Here is an 18,651-nt window from a genome sequence, read left to right as displayed (position 1 = left end):
ACTTGCAGACAGATTTGCAGCTAATTGGAGCTTTTTGAAAAGCAGTGGCGGGTTTGTTGTCGCTTCCTCCTCTCGTGCTTCTTCTTTTACATGATTTGTGTGTGTGTTGTTGGAAACAGTGTGCTGTGAGTTTGTTGTATGTGTCTTTAATGTTTTGTTTTATGAAGTTAAAATACCTCAGTCATGTGGAGATAAGGACTACGTGGCTAAATAATAGCAGAGTGTGGTAAGTTCAGAAAATCTCTTTAAAATCAGGAAAATACATCATTTATGCAACGATATCACGATATCACTATAATAAAGTTATGTCCCCCCTCCCTCTCTGAAACACTGTTGTCGTTTTGAAACGCTGCTGCTGTCTTGGCTCTCTTGGAAGAGAGATGTTCTGATCTCAGTGGGATTCACCTGGATGACTAAAGGTTTAGTTTCTATATGTTATAATACATCTGGCTGAAGGTCTTCCTCGTTCTTCACTGACAGGCAGCCGTGCAAAGAGGAAGCACAAGTGCTGCGTTACAATAGCAGCGTGTTACTTCCCTGAACGTGACGCCTTTTTGTGAATTCTGGAAAAGGTTGTACTTACCGTCAGTTGCGACTCGGCTTCTGATGAAGTGGAAAATGAACGCTACGTTGTCGAGGCTTCATCTACAATACTTCCAATAAACAATACTTGGACTCACCGCAAACTCCCCAGCAATGCCATTGGATGCCTGCTCGTCCGCAGCCTCCTGTCTCTCCAGCTGAGCCAGGAAGCTCCTCAGTATCCTGGCCTGCTGCTCCATGGCTGCCTGTACTCTGCCTGGGATTGGGCACCTTTCACAGGCATGTCAGGACACAACGGTCCTCGTCCAGGGGTCATGGATCAGGGTCGCCGAGGCTTGGGTTCAAGGCTGTCACTGCGACGCCTCTGCTGCTGCTGCTGCTGCTGCTGCTGCTGCACAGAGCACTTCTCTAATGCAACTGTCACATCAAGGAACTGTTGTGAGGGAACATGTTAGCTGTCTTAGAGGAAGCAAGAGTAAGCAAACAGGTTCTGTGGTCAGATTAAAATGATTGCCGCGCCCCCTGGGTGTCTCTCACTGGGTCCTAAAGTCACCCGGGTGTTTCGGTGCATGACAGCGTCGCAGAGGGACAGGGAGAGAAACACCCACAAACAAAGTGGGCCACGCAGTTATCAGTCGTTACTGCCCAAAGTCAGAGCAGCGACGCAGGCGGTGGAGCCTGTTGGACGACATTCAGCAGAGGAGTGGAGGAGGGATGGAGGCGGGGGCAGAGGGAGTGGTGAAGACAGACACAATCCTGAAAATCCTGAAACAACCCACTCAACTCTCCAGGTCTTCATCTACGCCCACTGCACGCCCGCTGCACGCCCGCTGCCACCGCAGTCTTCAGATGACAGGCAGAGAAGTTCACTTCTTGTCATTTGTTTTGTGGCTGAGGAGTTTCTACTTTGACTAAACGCTTCAGAGGCGACGGGAGGAGCTTTATTTTATGACACACAGCAAGCTGGAGGATAATTAAAGTATAAATACATGTTTCTCTTGACTCTCCCAAAGAAACAATGTGTCTGTAATACAAACAGACACCACGTTGCATATCGTCGTCAACGTTTTTATTTTTACAAAACATTTCATGACATACTGATCTAAAAAGTAATTATAGAAATAGTGGCTTCCATGGTTTCCTTTATGCCAATAAAGAATAAGATAGTAACCTTTATAAAAAATATATAAATATATATATATATATATATATATATAAATGTTATACGCGATAAAATAAGTTGCTTTTTATGCCATTTAAATGTTTTAATCTCCTAAAGACACTTTAACAAGTTCTGCAAGCTTTGACTCTAAGTTATAAGTTATAATTATCATAATAATAGAATAATAATCATATTCATTAGTTTTATATACAATTACTAAACTGTATGACTTAGTAAATACTTCAGAAGAACATATGATTGTCAATAAACTAAAACATGTATTTAAATATGGTGTAAAGTAATATTTATTTATGTTTATTTTATGATTATGTCACATTATAATTAAATGAGCTCATTTCTTCCATTTGATTAATTCGCTTCCTTGTTTCTATTTCTATCAAACATCACATGAAGCAGGAACTTCGAAGTGACCGTGCAGTTGCAGAAACACCGATGAGAATATGGATGAGACATGCAGCTCATGAGTTAAGATGATGTTCCATCAGCGGCGTGCTGGCCTCTAGTGGCTTTGTGGTAAATGACCACCAAGAGATATTCTTTGGGAACACAAGGAGCGCTCAGTTTGTGGGACTTTGGTGTCAAAATGATTCTCCGGGAGACAATATGGCCGACATCTTTACCATAAAGAAACACTTTGAAGGCTGTGTTTCATTACTGAGCTTCTGGATCAACATAATTATTGTTATTTTCACTTAAATCTGAAATAATCTTAGTTTATTAGTTATTATTAGTAGTATTGATCCACGGAGGAAGAGTGTGCAGCACACACCACTGTACACAGGTGAGGCTGAGGTGGACAGGGGGAGCGAGGATCTCCCCTGGTCTCTCAACACACGACAGAACACCAAGACGTCCCAGCAGCGTCATCCAAAACTCAGCGTGTGATACAACCTGCACATCGCAGGAGCAGCCTTCCCCTCACTCCAGGACATGTACACCTCCAGGGTCACCAGGAGAGCCCACAACATCATCAGGGACAGCACACACCCCCGGCACAGACTCTTCACTCTCCTCCATCAGGCCGGCGCTACAGGAGTCTGAACTCCAGGACCACGAGACTGACAAACAGTTTCTACCCGCAGGCCATCAGGCTGGTGAACATGCCCCCCCCCCGCCCCAACTGATTGAACTGTGAACACAACTTGAACTATGCATGCTGCACTTTGTTGTTGTCGCCTTATTTGTGCAATATTTAAAATTTCACAGCACGAACACTTTATAAATATCTTGAACCAAACAGAAGCACGATGGGACGTCAGAGAGAGAAACCAGACAAAGGGGCGACCTGATGTTAATGTGGTTTATATATGTGTTGCGTGTATATGCGTGTGTGTTCAGGGCTTAAGCATTTGTGTAGAGCACAATGTGCCTACAGGAAGCTTCACCACAGTCCACCTCTGCTGCTTCCTGCTCACTGGAGTCGTTAGTTCAGACGTCTACATCAAGATGAAGACCCTGTGTCTGATTGTGCTTTTTCACAGGTGAGCGGGCTATAATTATTACCATTATCATAACAATCATTATATTTTTATTTATTGTAAAATGTCTAAAAGGGATCTCATTTTAATGCCTTTTGGAAAAAAGACATACAGGGCATGATTTTAGGAGTTGTTATGACCCGAGTTATATTATGTGAAACGTGTAGATCTGCCTACCGGGGAAATGTGTTTTCATGCATTGAAAGTATTTACAGATGCTATTTTGAAAAGTTTGGGAAAAATACACTTTTAATTTACATTAGGTATATATAAATATATATATATATATATATATATATATATATATATATTATAAATATATATATTTATAAATATATATATTTATATTTATAAATATATATATATATATATTTATAAATATATATATAAATATATTTATATATATATATTTGTAAATATATATATATATATATATATATATATATATATTATAAATATATATATAAATATATTTATATATAAATATATATATATATATATATATTTATAAATATATATATAATGTGGATTAAGAGCTTTTCCCTCATTGCTGTGGTGATTTCAGCGAGTCTGCAGCTGCAGTGTGATAAAACGAGCATCACGGCACATATTGGAGATGAACTCATTCTCACCTGCAAGTATGACACATACCTGTACAGTAAAAAGTACTGGTGCCGAGGAGACTCCAGAACAACCTGTGAGACTTTGGTAGATTCAGAAAGTAAAACTAGCAAAACACACAGGACTCAGATAATAGATGCAAGACGGAGAGGGCTGGTGGTGAGAGTCACAGACCTGCAGATCGAGGACACTGGACTGTACTGGGTCGGGATTGACAAGATATATGCTGACATCATGACTTCAGTTAAAGTGGTCATCACTGAAGGTAAGAATGAGAGACACTGAACAGGATCAAACATGTAACTGACAGATATCAGCATGAAGCTTCCCCACTTCATGACTCACATCAACACAACTTTATATTACAAGTGTTTAATATGTGCATGAGGCGTTATGTTATTAAAGATGTGCTGATGTGCTCCATGTCCAGATGTAAAGTGAAGTCTGGATGAAGCAGATTCAAAGTGTTGCATGTTGTTCACATGTCAAAGGTTTGTACAGATTCTGGATCTGTCTGGATGTGTTCACTGTCCCTGTGTGTCAGTCCCAGTGTCTACGCCCAGGCTTCAGCCTCTGACTTCTCTGGTGGACCGGCCAACATGTCGGGGGCAGCCAGTGACGGTGCGCTGCGATTGTGCAAAGGGCACTGCCGTCCGTTACGCCTGGTACCAACACACACACCGCGGGGATTTTCTGCTTCACCGGTCGGCACACTTCCACCTGCACTGCGGCACAGTGGGAACGGACAGCCAGTATTACTGTAATGCCAGTAATGCTGTGAGCAGTCAGAGGAGCGAGAGTCTGTCTGTGCAGGTTCTCCGGCCTGCAGACAGAAGCTGCATCTATGTTGTTCACATGCGAGGTAAGAACCAACCAGTCCTAACGACACCCTTTAAATGTCAACACACAGATTAATAAGAAATGCTTTAAGTCATAGTGCGTCTTTGTTTCATAGCAGTACTTTACAGCAAGCACTAATACAACCAAAAGGTACCGTAAAGATGGAGACATCAGGTGTGAAACCATCAGAAGCTCTTATAATTGTTTCTAATGATCTTTTAAAGTGCATGAACATCAATGTGTTTATGCACTTGAATGAGTGTAAAGTTCTTCTTATCGTCTTAATATGTTACGTTTCTCAATCATGCAAACAAACTGCACAAAGACGAAGTGCTTTACACACTGAGCAAACGTTGAGTTGATTCTCCGTCACAGGGAGGGCTTCATGCTTTTCACTGTGCAACTGTTGAATTGGGATCGTACAATAAATGAATGTATAAGAAGTTCCACGTGAGAAACACTGAAGCATGAATGAAATGTTTTGAGCCTTTTGCAGACAATTGCACTTTCAAACTTTAACCTCTAATAAGTACTTATACTGTCGGTGCTTTGATATGCTGTTTATATAATAACATCCTTGACGACCGCTTGTTGCTTCCAGAGAACTTTGTGTCTTTAACGGTGCGGTTCTAAAGGTCAAGGCTGAACCTAACAAACGAGCTTCTATGCTTTTAATGTGGAAAGCTTCGCACAGAGTGGAGGACAGACGCAAACAGGAAGTCAAGAAGAGACGCTTTATTATTCAACGACACTTGTGGATAAAACCTCTAATGTCTGTCTGCGTGTCCGAGGGAACGTTTTAAACTCTTTTTACTTCCTAACGTCAGGATGAACACATGCAGACATATTGAAAAGCCTCAATCACACTCACCTTCCATAAAATACCTCAAAACCTTCCATGTAAAGTCGTGATATTGTTAATTATTTGTTTTGAGGCTGTTGTGAAATCCTATTGCGAGTACAAGCTCATAAAAGAATGCCGTTGTAATCTCTTTGTTTTTAATCGCAGGCCAACCCCTTTACGACTGCGCCGACAGACTGAGCACCACCACGGACATTACTCCACCTCCCACTTCCTGCCAAGCTACGGAGAAAATCCACTCTGACACAAGAAAGCTAACCAATCAGACTGATGAAGATCTGCTTTCCACCAGGTTAGACTGAACTGTCATTCATATATTAAACGGGGTCACTGAGGGTCACTGAGGGTCACTAAGGGTCACTGAGGGTCAGGTCACTGAGGGTCAGGTCACTGAGGGTCACTGAGGGTCACTAAGGGTCACTAAGGGTCACTGAGGGTCACTAAGGATCACTGAGGGTCAGGTCACTGAGGGTCAGGTCACTGAGGGTCACTAAGGGTCACTAAGGGTCACTGAGGGTCACTGAGGGTCACTAAGGGTCACTGAGGGTCACTAAGGGTCACTAAGGGTCACTAAGGGTCACTGAGGGTCACTAAGGGTCACTGAGGGTCACTAAGGGTCACTAAGGGTCACTAAGGGTCACTAAGGGTCACTGAGGGTCACTAAGGGTCACTAAGGGTCACTGAGGGTCACTGAGGGTCACTAAGGGTCACTGAGGGTCACTAAGGGTCACTAAGGGTCACTAAGGGTCACTGAGGGTCACTAAGGGTCACTGAGGGTCACTAAGGGTCACTAAGGGTCACTAAGGGTCACTGAGGGTCACTGAGGGTCACTAAGGGTCACTGAGGGTCACTAAGGGTCACTGAGGGTCAGGTCACTGAGGGTCAGGTCACTGAGGGTCCCTAAGGGTCACTGAGGGTCACTAAGGGTCACTGAGGGTCAGGTCACTAAGGGTCACTGAGGGTCACTAAGGGTCACTGAGGGTCACTAAGGGTCACTGAGGGTCACTAAGGGTCACTGAGGGTCACTAAGGGTCACTGAGGGTCACTAAGGGTCACTGAGGGTCACTAAGGGTCACTAAGGGTCACTGAGGGTCACTGAGGGTCACTGAGGGTCACTAAGGGTCACTGAGGGTCACTAAGGGTCACTAAGGGTCACTGAGGGTCACTAAGGGTCACTGAGGGTCACTAAGGGTCACTGAGGGTCACTAAGGGTCACTGAGGGTCACTAAGGGTCACTAAGGGTCACTAAGGGTCACTGAGGGTCACTAAGGGTCACTGAGGGTCACTAAGGGTCACTAAGGGTCACTAAGGGTCACTGAGGGTCACTAAGGGTCACTGAGGGTCACTAAGGGTCACTGAGGGTCACTAAGGGTCACTGAGGGTCACTAATCAAACCTTTGTTTTGTTCCAGAACGTGGACAGGAGTGCCGTTTTGGTACACATTTCTGCGTTGGGGTTGTTTTGCGTCCTTATTGATATTTCTGTGCGTGTTTCTCACATGTGCAGAAGTGAGACACAAACGTGCCACGAGGAAGAGGAGGAGGAGGAGGAGGAGGGGGAGGGGGAGGGGGGCGGTGCGTATCAGGCAGATGCCCCACTTGGCTCATTGACCTGCATCTTCCAGGCAGTTCTTTGGAACTCGGACCACACCCATCTTCCAACTCAACTACACATCTGTGATGTTTTGTGAATGCATCTTGAACAGTTCTCTCACAAAGTCAGTCCACAGACACACACAGATGCGCCAGCTTGCTCAGAACACGCCCACCGGTCGATCTCCACCTTCACGTTGGTCTCAACTACACACGTGCACATTTACATGTCTGTGACTTACACGGTTGCGACACTATCTCTGTGACAAAATCTGCCCACACCCAAACAGACAGACGGACGGAAAGTGAAGCAACGCTTACAATGCCAGCCGTGACAGAGGATGAAAACGGAAACGCAGGCGTCGCCTTGAAAAACAATCCTAATTTATTGTAATGTGCACAGTCAGTGTTTATTTTCATGTAAACAGGTCGCACAATAGAACATTAGGAAACAGCAGACAGCCAAACACAGAGTGTGTAAATAAAAATGTACGTGAGTTTATTTAACAGGTACATTTAGATGATGCAGGCCTATGTACACAAGGAGGGTGTCTTCAGATTATAAAGGAAATACCTCAGCCAGATACTTGGAAACTAATCTCTTCCGTAAACGATGAATCAGCGGGGAGGTGTTTTATGGAATGGAAATAAGTTCTAGTGTTGGCAGAGGAGTATTTTCAGTGATGGAATAGCATCATCCCTGCACTTGTGATGTAACTGCCATGTAAAACGTTCAGCATGAGCTTCATCCAGTCCCAGAGTGAAGCTGCAGATCAGATTCAGTACCACTCACATTGTATTGTCATTTTAAAATATGAATTTAAAAGTGTATATCATTTCAAATAAATGACGTTTTATTCCAAAAATTCTAACTAAGATCTTGAACGTGATATAAAAGTGAAATGGGCGATGTGATGAATGCGCAGGAGAGAACAAATAGTGAAAGAACATTTACCAAAAAGTTGTTGAATAGAGGGAAGTCATCACTTCCTCTTATTGAGTCTGCCAGGGTTGGGTCCATTACATCACGCTCTGCTAGTTTTGTGACGGTCTCCATTGTTACCTTTGGAATTATGTGTAATTAGGAGTGGCCATTCATAATATGTATGGTTTACAGCAGAGGTCAAAGTCTATCTTCACTTTAATTTTAGAGATCTTTACAAAAAAGGGATTTTTTCCAAATGTAGCATTTATTTACTGATCGCTCATCAGCAATGGTGGATTGTACTCGAGTACTGTACTTAAGGGCAATTTAAAGGTATCAGTATTTCCATTTCATGCTACTTGTACTCCACTACATGCCACAGGGAAATAGCCTATTGTACTTTTTACTCACTACTAACTTTAGTTACTTTGAAGATACAGATTATTAATAGCCTAAGAAGTATAAATGAACTAATAAATTCTGATATAAGGTGAAGCTACTCGGTCGTATGTAAAGTTGTTAAAATGAGCCTCACCTTTACCAGCACTAACTTTAAAGTGATGGACACATTAATACATCGATAATTATAATCCAGTAAAATTATATAAATTATTCAGAAATCATCTTTTTTTTATATAAATGTTCATCAAGAACATTGATATTACAAATCAAAAATTATAATAATAATAAATTAAATTCAAAATAAATAATTATAATACAACTATCGTAATTGATAACGGCGTGTTTGTGGTGTTTTGAGTTCTTGTGACCTTACATGGCCTAAAGCTTTTATCTTTTAGTTAATATTTAACTTCCGGTGTGAGTTAACGGCGTAAAGTCCGGATACGTCACAGTTTATAAAGCCGCGCCTGTGCGACCACAAGCCACAGCCGTGAAGAAGCCAAACTCACGGCCATAGTGAGCCTTCACATTTTTGTTGGGTAAGTCAAAACCGAAAATCGATACTTTAACAAACAGCACAACCAAAACTAAGTGGAACGACTATATATCTCTAACGTGACCAAAACAATGTGCACGTTTGTTTACGTTACATTAGCTAACGGCTCGCTAGCTAGCTTAAGCCCGAGTGGATGGTAACGGTTGCGGATTTAATAATGTTTTGATAATGAGCAAATACAAACACTCGTTCGAACACAATTTAACGCGTTTCCCGCCCTGTGGATCTGTTGTTATGTTCGGCATACATCTTATATACATAGAAGTTACATTTAAGCTTACATCGTTAGTTTAACTGACGCGTTACCACCCACCTTTGTGTTTTCATCATGGAGCAACATGCCATCTAATAGTTTTACGGGCCGAAATTTGACTGCTATTTTGGCATCTTTGTATTTCTCTTTTTCAAACGTATGCCGAATTTGCCAGTGGAAACTTTCGCTTCAGATAAGTTGTGACAGGCTCGTTAGGAATCGGTACACAAGCAGTGTCACGCCAATATAGATATACTTATGAATGGAGTTTGGCGTGATGTTTTCCTAACAGTTGACAAGACTAAGAAAATGTATTTACCTACAAAGATTAGGCAGTATATAAACATTTGAGACAAATGTTAAATGTGAACTGAATGTATATTGATGTTTTTAGATTTTCATGTGTCTTTGCCAGAAAGCTCATTGACTTCAGTCACACTTTCCAGATTGCACCATGGGTGTTACTTACTTCCTCTTTCTGAGCCTTTGCCTTGGCGTCGCAACTCAAGGTGAGCGGCAGAGGATAAGCTTGTGGCTTATGTGTGATTTATACTCAAGCTGGTGTTTGGTCTTACATTATACATTAACTTGACCTCACTTCTAGTGTTTAACTTTCCCTTTTCTTTATATTTTGTTACCATTCCAGCTCAAGACTGCTCCCGACCTGTAGGAGGAGACAACATGGGTTTGAAGGGCAACGACATTCTCTTGGATACATTTGCAGATCAGATCAAAGTTACTTTTACTTGTGATGTTGGCTACACCTCTGCAGGAGGGTCTCCATCCATTACTTGTACCGCTGGCGAGTGGAGTCCTTTGCGGCTGACATGTGAAAGTGAGTATTATCACTACATGTTTTCATTCAAAGTCATAATAGCAGTAACATTTTCACAACCAGTTTTAAACTGGCAATATTCTCCTGGTTGTTAAAGTACACTGGAGGGGAGGGGTCTCGTCCCCCACTAGAGGTCGCCAAAGCTTTGCAGGGCGTCCTAAGGCAGGAAAATATTTTTTTTTTAGTTTATATTATATAGCTCAGTGGTTCCCAAATGGTGTGAGACAAATCCTGGTGTGCCGTGGGATTTTGAAACAATTAGGCCTATTGCATTTAACTGTACACAAGGTTATGAATGATTTTTTCTTTACGCAGCGCAGGGAAACACTGTACTGTATCGGTACTTTGTCCTACACACTTATTTCACAATATAGAAACAACAGGTCTTATGTGCTTTGGCCTAAATAAAAATAAAACAATCATTAAAAAAAAGAAATCTGTCAAAGCGAACCCGTTTTAGCCATTTGCACATGGTGGGACATATTAGAGTGTGACACATCAAAGGCTCTCTGATAGTGTGAAGGAGAACAGCTTCTTACAAGGACTAAATAAATGTTCACAGAGTGATGACAGTGATACGATGTGTTATAGAGGGATTCTGCCCGGATATGAACTCAGGTGTGCCTTGAGATGTTGGCTTGGTCTTTGGTGTGCCTTGGCCACAGAAAGTTTGGGAACCCCTGATATAGATATATAGTTTTAAGATGTATATCTCTCAGGATAAGCGCACGGGGAAGATTCACAGAGCCTTTCTTCTGCTAAGCAGCCTCGTCCTGCTTTAGAAAAGTACACAATTAAAACAGCTGATGGAACAATGGCCAAGCGTCAGGGAGAAGGAAACAGTGAAGCCTATTAAGTGTGTATCATTGTTGAAATAAAAGCTTAATACAGACACAGAATTGTATTAAAGATTAAATGTCTTGGCAACATGTAAGTGACGGATGATGTTCAGTAACCAGCCTGTTGCATCATTTGAGCACAACAACAATGTCTTCTCATTTTTAAGGGAGGATTTTAACCCTTATGATGGTTTTCTTATTTTTCAGGGAAAAACTGTGGCACTGTTGGAGAAGTGGCAAATGGACAGCATTGAATACCCTGACGGGACGCAGTTCGGCGATAAATACGTGGTCATTTGTGACACTGGGTTAGTAATAAACTGATGGTTCAGTGATTTTAGTTTTTAAAATGTAACTGAAGCGTATTTAACTCTAAAATGTCGGCGTTGTGTTTCTAAATCAGAACCTGAAACTTTATTTTCCTGTTTCCCTGATTAGTTACAATCGGGTGGGACAAGCTTCAAACATCTGTGGATCTGAAAGCGTCTGGTATGGCAGGTTGCCTGTATGCGAAGGTAATCTGTGTTGATGTAAAGCTCACGACTCCACAACAAACGTTCCGTCTTCTCCCCGTTCTAATCGTTCTTTATTCTGCAGTGACGACTTGTGATCCGCCGCCGGCTGTAGTGAACGGCATCTTCAGTCCAATCAAAGAAGTCTATGACTACAGAGAAGTTATACAGTACTCTTGTCTCAATGACATTACGCTCCATGGATCGAAAACAAGATCGTGTTCGAGCGATGGCACGTTTGAGCCTGCTCCCCCGACATGCAAAAGTAAGTGTTTCTAATGTACGTTTCTCAACACGGTCACAGTGTAAACTCGGCTCATCGTTGCATTTTCATCAAATCAAATTTATACAACCCAATATCACAAATTACACATTTGTCTCAGTGTTTACAGACTGTACAGGATACGACACCCTCTGTCCTTAGACCCTCTGTCCTCAGACCCTCTGTCCTCAGACCCTCTGTCCTCAGACCCTCTGTCCTTAGACCATCTGACTCCCCCCCCCCCCCCCCCCCCTTTAGATGTGAACTTTATCAGTGGCAACCTGCCACATGAGACACAGACACTCTGGGGATGATGCCCCGGATGATGAGTTAGTAACATACATTTACATAAATGCATACAGATAGAGAGGGAGGGGAGGAGAGAGGGAAGAGAAGGAAGAGAGCAGGGAGGTGTCCCCCGGCAGTCTAAGCCTATAGCAGCATAACTAGGGGCTGATCCAGAGCAAACCTGAGCCAGCCCTAACTATAAGCTTTATCAAAAAGGAAAGTCTTTAGCCTACTCTTAAATGTGAGAGTGTGTCTACCTCCCGAACACAAACTGGAAGCTGGTTCCACTGGAGAGGAGCTTGATAGCTGAAGGCTCTGGCTCCCATTGTACTCTTAGAGACTCTAGGAACCACAAGTAACCCTGCAGTCTGGGAGCGTAATGCTCTAGTTGGTTTATAAGGTACTATGAGATCTTTAAGATATGCTGGAGCCTGACCATCGTTTCATTTTCTTCCTGCAGTTGTTCTATGTGAAGAACCTAATATTCCAGGAGGCAACTGGTACGAGGGTTCTCGACCGCCCTACAGGTACATGTCTACGGTGACGTACAGGTGCAAATCTGGCTTTACTATGAAAGGAGAGGCCACCATAGTCTGCGGAATAGATGATCAGTGGTCACCTGCACTTCCAACATGTCAACGTAAGTCTTGAATGAAAACTACTAACTACTGTAAAGAAAGATTTTACTCATCCGGATGTATTCTTGATGTTCTACCTGCTTCAGTCTGTGCTTCCCCTTTAGGATACAATTAGCATTGGGGGTTTTTTTCTATGCGCTGTGCTTAAACACGTTGTAAAGGTCAGGAAGTGGCTGCAGCATCACTGCGGTGCATCATGAGTCATTTCTCTTGCTAAGCCTAACTTCTATATGTTTCTCTCTTCACGGGCTGAGGAAGTGCCCGCTCGCTTAATAACCACTGTCCATATTCAATATGCATATGCATCCCAAATTATGCTGGAACATCACGTACCGTTATATTAGAAACTACGTGTATAGAAGTTATTGTTATAGTAAAGAACATTCTACAGCCTCTTAATTGTGAATCAAAAACCTGATTCTTTTGTGTGTGTGTGTGTGTGCAGAAATCATAATCCCACCTAAAGTCACCACCACCACCGCCACCGCCACCACCACCACACGCACCCAGAGACCGACAGGTAGAGTCCACGTTAATATTAATGCACTTAGTTTTGGGATGATTGACACCAAAGGGCTGATCAAACTTTCTGTCATTGTGTCTTAAATTAAGGGATTACAGTTGACATGTTGCGGTTTATATCAAAGAGCAGGACTGTTATTAAAGCAATAATGCGTCATATTCATGCAGAACATCATGTAAAACTAATAAACTAACTCATTCATAGACGCACCTTCTGCATCCTGATGCAGGAAACTCAGTATTTGTCACGTTGCAATGTTTACCTCACAGGACATTGCAGCTTGCTGTGTAACACACTTTAGGGTTGCAAATACATGGAACACTTCAAAGGAGAGTTAAGATCTGGCATTTTGGAAATCAACCTTTTTAATAATGCACTTATCTGGGGGGGGGGGGGGGGGGGGGGGGGATACACACACACAGCAATACTAGGTCACATGGCATGTTTAGCTTAAAGGTATTTAATTCTAACTGCGCTCTGCATCCAGCGGCGCCGTCTCCCTCCACACATGCAGCTCACACTACTGCTCCGTCATGTAAGTTCATTATATTACTGCATTTATTATGTGTATTTGATTTAGGCAGCAGATCGTAGCCCAAAGCACACGTCTATAAGCTGTTACCGTGTTGCAACACTTGATCTTTCCCTATTATCGAACCTGCTAGCAGGCTCGCCACACGTTTCACATTGTGGGTATTTGGCAAATGAATAGATTCTATCTGATTTATGATGCGTTTCCATCTGATGTGTGTTCTCGTGGAGAGTTTCCTCCTTGAATATTTCTGGAATTTTGCAACCCTAAACACTCCAATCAGTAAAACCTTAAATGCATATAATCACATTTCTATCATTAGTTCTAAGTCTCGACTCTGTCTGTGACGCACATTTGATTTCTAATGTTCTAACTGTCGACACGTCTCTGCTTCAGCTCCTCCCGGCCCCCCGGCCCCCCCCGGTGAGTCATCCAAGTAATCTCCAGTGATCGCATTGATTAGTGAACAGAAGCAGTTGAACTAAAACCACTGTTGTTGTTGTTGTTGTTACAGGCAATGATGGAAATGCCTTGGCTATCGGGTTGGGTCTTGGTTTGACGGGTAAGTTTCAACTTCATCTTTGCTCATTAGAACCAGAATGTAAAGAGATGATGTCGACCCGGTCGTGCAGTAACTGCTGAATGTGACATCATGATGTCACATTCAGCAGTTACTGCACGACTGATGTCATGATGTCATGAGGTCATGTCATGAGGTCACAGTCGTGCAGTAACGGCTGAATGTGACATCATGACGTCATGATGTCATGAGGTCACAGTCGTGCAGTAACGGCTGAATGTGACATCATGACGTCATGATGTCATGAGGTCACAGTCGTGCAGTAACGGCTGAATGTGACATCATGACATCATGATGTCATGAGGTCACAGTCGTGCAGTAACGGCTGAATGTGACATCATGACATCATGACGTCATGATGTCATGAGGTCACAGTCGTGCAGTAACGGCTGAATGTGACATCATGACATCATCATGTCATGAGGTCACAGTCGTGCAGTAACGGCTGAATGTGACATCATGACATCATGACGTCATGATGTCATGATGTCACAGTTGTGCAGTAACGGCTGAATGTGACATCATGACATCATGACGTCATGATGTCATGAGGTCACAGTCGTGCAGTAACGGCTGAATGTGACATCATGACATCATGACGTCATGATGTCATGAGGTCACAGTCGTGCAGTAACGGCTGAATGTGACATCATGACATCATGACGTCATGATGTCATGAGGTCACAGTCGTGCAGTAACGGCTGAATGTGACGTCATGTGTTTAAATAAAATAAAATCTTTTGATGACCAACCCTTTCCATGTCAGGCCTGCCGCTACATTTGTTGGCCATCTTCTTTACATCAAATGTTTCAATTTGTCTTCTCATCAAAATAGCCGTAATAGCTCTCCTGGCGCTCTGCGGATGCCATTACTTTGGACTCCTGGAATCCTTCAAGGAAAAGCGACGGTAAAATGTTGTTTTCTTCAGCTGTCGACTAACCCTTGAAATAGCTTCGTGTCGTGTCTTCTTGTTTCTTTGCATCTCAGACCAGCTGTTAACAGAACTTCTCCAACCTTCTCTTCGTGTCACAGTGCTTTGTGTTCAGGGTTTACTGTTCACGCTCTCTTTCTGGCAAGTCGGGGGTGTTTGTCCGCTTCTTCTCTACCACAGTGTCGTTGTTGTCATCAGCTGTTAACGAGCACTCTCCTACACTGAAGGTCACGCGGTAGAAGGAGCTCTGCGACTTACGGAGGTTTTAATCAAGTGTTGACGAATGCAACATGGCTGACGCAGGCTCTAAAGTGTCAGATGTTAAGTGGAGGATGGCCAATCTCCTAATCCTACATTAAAAACAGCAACTTTTTGTATCTAGTATGCAATTAAAATAATATAAAATGACTTCTTTTATAAACCTTTAATGAAATACTATAATGTGTTTTAAGACCTTTTGACGACATGAAATACTTATTTACTTATAATATTACGTTTTTATGACATTAATAAGACTTGTTTATGATTTTCTATATCCCACACTATGACCTTAATCACTTCTGTGTATTAAATACTAAACTTAAGGTTTACTTTCTGCTTTAAATGACCTTCTTCTTCCGGTTTCCTGTATTTGTGGCTCATTATCTCAGTAAAATAGGAAGTCGTGTTTGTGCGACGTCTCATCCCTGAAGTTTCCTGTTGCTGTCGTCACGCCTCCGTCCCTGTATAGGAGAGTGTCTTCACAACTAAAGACTTGATATCACCTTTTTAATCTTAAATATGAAGTCAAGTTTCACAACTTGGGCCCTAAAAGCAACTGAATTATCCCGTGAGGTTCTCTTTATGGATATAAAATGATGACGACACGGCATTTGTTGGTATTAAAGTCATATTGTTTTCTGCAGAAGAAGAAAGGGGTCTTCACATTTCTTCTTATAGTAAACATGTGAAGACTCCTCTCTCCCCCATGTGAACATTGTTTGTTACAGTGATGGGAATATAAAAGCACTATTTGAACGTTTGTCTCTGATGCTGTGGAGACTCGTTCGTTTCTAAGAGCAGAGATGAATGAGTGTTTTCCTGCCTCTCAAAGTAACACCCTCCAAATGTGGATGTTTGGGCTGTAAGGAAACGGTGTGTGTGTGGGGGGGTTTCTCTGGTCTTAAACTCTCCTCGCTTCTCCTCTGCCTGGTCGTACGTAAACGCTGACCGCTCATTATTGGATTACAGCTCTCGGAGAGGCATTCCTGACACTGTGGTTCCAAAAGATGGAGAGGAGTTAGCGCTCTCGGTAAGAAGATGGACCACCAAGCACACCTGAACTTATGCCAAATGATGTGACGAGTAATATGTGATGCAGGAGCGTTGATGATGCATTACTAATGCTTCCTTCTGATCCTGCTGCCTGCGTCACGTCTCTTGAAACCCTTCACTTCCTTCCCCCTCTGTCGCAGGACTACATACAGGACTACATACAGGACTACAAGGACCGCTTTATATTCTGTTTTTGTTTCCCTGCAGTAAACGTTGCAGTCCTGTTGGTCCAACATTACTGGATGTGAAGCTGCGCAGCTGAGAGGAGGAACGCCACCGGAGAAGTGTTTGAATGTTTCACGTGGCGCAGACTTACAGAAGGATTACTTTCTGCTCGCCGGTCTGACGTTCAGAGAAGCTCAGTCTTTAGCTTACGCTTGAAGCGCTTCCTTTCACAATAATTTCAATCGTTTTAAACTCGTAACCACTTTTTTTTATTCTGCATAATTGGATCCCGTGATGTCCGGGAGGCCTTCCCTCTGCAACGACACAACTGTTTGTGTGCTGTAATTATGAAGGAGTCAGATTCCACGTAGACATTTTTGCACTATAGCGCAGCGCACGACTTTTATAACTACAGCGACGGTCGAAAACAAGCAAAATCATTAGAACGTTTGCCTGCTCGACTTTAAATATAGCTCTTAGGATTATTTATGTTTAGACTTCAGAAACATTGAAAGGTGTCGCTGTTTGAGGCCGAAGAACATTTGTGTGACTGAAATGATTTGTGTAAAAGAAAATAAAGTAGTTATTTAACCGCCTAACGATGGATCTGTAGTCCGTAACGCGGGCCTGAACATCAGATCCCTACGCCTTAATGTTCAAAGCCAAGTGTCTTAGCTTGTTGTCAGTCGCTTACCTGAGCTTAGTTTTTATGCTAAATAATTAGCATGTTGTGTTTGTGCCAAGACGCTTCACCAAGTTAAGTTAAATGGGTTCCCTGACAAAGAAATAAATATTAATTTTGATTAATAAAGATTGTATTTTTCCCTCCATTTGTTGATAAGAGAGAAGCCAACTTTGAGAGTTGTGTCTGTCGTTACGTAAAGATGTATTATCTGTGATTTATGAATGTTTTGCACCTTTTCTGTATTTATTAAACACAAATTTGTGCCACAACATATTAATTTTATGTTTTCAATGCAGGCTTTTAGTTTGACACTGTCTCAGTAATCTAATGAAATAAACTGCTTTCTTTATATACTTTAGCATTTTACTCTAATTCACACATTCATTCTCACGGTGTGAGCCACAGCTGTTCTTAATGTGCATACATACAATGTGTGTCTTTCACAAAATATTTCAACTATACTATGACTTCTCAAAATGATATAATTAAAACCTTTATTAGTTACCAATATTCCTAATAAAGAAGTTTGTCTAATCACATCATGGAGCACTAGGCCCACAATATACACATCAAGAGATGTGTTATATAGCTCAAAGTACATATTCATAACAATACATATTTCCTTGAAACATTTGAACATGATATACTCTGACACGTCACGTTCCTCACATCTGCTCGGAGATCCAGGACTCGTTCTGTTCCATGTCTGCATACATGAAGTTTCTGTTCTGTATCTCTGTTGCCATGTTTATCTGTTGCTACCTTGTGTTGCTGTGTTGTTTATCTGTGTTGTGTACCAGCTGTGAAAACAAATATCCCCTTGAAAAATAAATCTAAATCTAAATCTGACTTTTTCATGAAATATTTAAAAATACTAAACTGACTTTCATAGTTTTAGACATACTTTACAATGACTTCCATGAAATATTTCAACATGCTATTCTACGGCTTTATTATAGAGCTATATATATATGATAGATAGAGAGGAGAGAGAGAGGAGAGAGAGGAGAGAGAGGGGAGAGAGAGAGAGAGAGAGATGAACAGAGAAGAGAGAGAGAGAGAGAGGAGAGAGAGGGAAGAGAGATGAGAGAGAGAGAGGGAGGAGAAGAGAGAGATGAGAGATAGAGAGAAGAGAGAGAGAGAGAGAGAGAGAAGAGAGAGAAGAGAGAGAGAGAGAGAAGAGATATAGATAGATAGAAGATAGAGAGAGAGAGAGAGAAGAGAGAGAGATGAAGAGAAGATAAGAGGGAGAGATATATAGAGATAGAGATAGAGAGAGGTATAGAGTAGA

The 18,651-nt window shown here is 42.1% G+C and overlaps 3 protein-coding genes across 11 annotated transcripts in view; 2 read left to right on the top strand and 1 right to left on the bottom strand.

Moving 5' to 3' along the window:
- The window catches only part of ptpn22 (protein tyrosine phosphatase non-receptor type 22), an 18,733-nt gene extending 17,721 nt beyond the window's left edge, over positions 1-1,012 (bottom strand). For 4 of the 9 annotated variants that reach the window (XM_029426103.1, XM_029426104.1, XM_029426109.1 and 1 more), the window contains exon 1: positions 681-1,010. In XM_029426103.1, coding sequence (XP_029281963.1) covers positions 681-782 — 102 coding nt within the window. In that variant the 5' untranslated portion in view covers positions 783-1,010. Of the gene's footprint in view, positions 1-680 lie in introns of all 9 variants that reach the window. The other 5 variants (XM_029426102.1, XM_029426107.1, XM_029426108.1 and 2 more) reach the window with 2 other exon arrangements.
- Positions 1,013-2,047: 1,035 nt separating this feature from the next.
- LOC115004475 (uncharacterized) lies at positions 2,048-7,065 on the top strand (the record flags this gene model as incomplete). The annotated part of the gene is made up of 5 exons (XM_029426100.1): positions 2,048-3,205; positions 3,769-4,090; positions 4,370-4,687; positions 5,675-5,819; positions 6,939-7,065. Coding segments are annotated over exons 1-5 (1,242 nt in total), but the record flags the coding sequence as incomplete, so codon positions are not given.
- Positions 7,066-8,886: 1,821 nt separating this feature from the next.
- LOC115004480 (membrane cofactor protein-like) lies at positions 8,887-18,209 on the top strand. Its single transcript, XM_029426113.1, is given in 15 exon segments — positions 8,887-8,985; positions 9,702-9,764; positions 9,902-10,090; positions 11,137-11,176; positions 11,178-11,237; positions 11,368-11,444; positions 11,527-11,706; positions 12,452-12,631; positions 13,075-13,149; positions 13,640-13,687; positions 14,081-14,107; positions 14,199-14,246; positions 15,100-15,172; positions 16,427-16,487; positions 16,718-18,209. Coding segments are annotated over 14 exon segments (1,116 nt in total). The 5' UTR covers positions 8,887-8,985; positions 9,702-9,709; the 3' UTR covers positions 16,721-18,209.
- The last annotated feature ends 442 nt before the right edge of the window (positions 18,210-18,651 follow it).

This window comes from Cottoperca gobio, unplaced genomic scaffold, assembly GCF_900634415.1.
Source record: "Cottoperca gobio unplaced genomic scaffold, fCotGob3.1 fCotGob3_104arrow_ctg1, whole genome shotgun sequence".
Classification (NCBI taxonomy): Eukaryota; Metazoa; Chordata; class Actinopteri; order Perciformes; family Bovichtidae; genus Cottoperca; species Cottoperca gobio.
The sequence above is the reverse complement of the archived record's forward strand: the minus strand, read 5'-3'. Positions and strand labels throughout refer to the sequence as shown.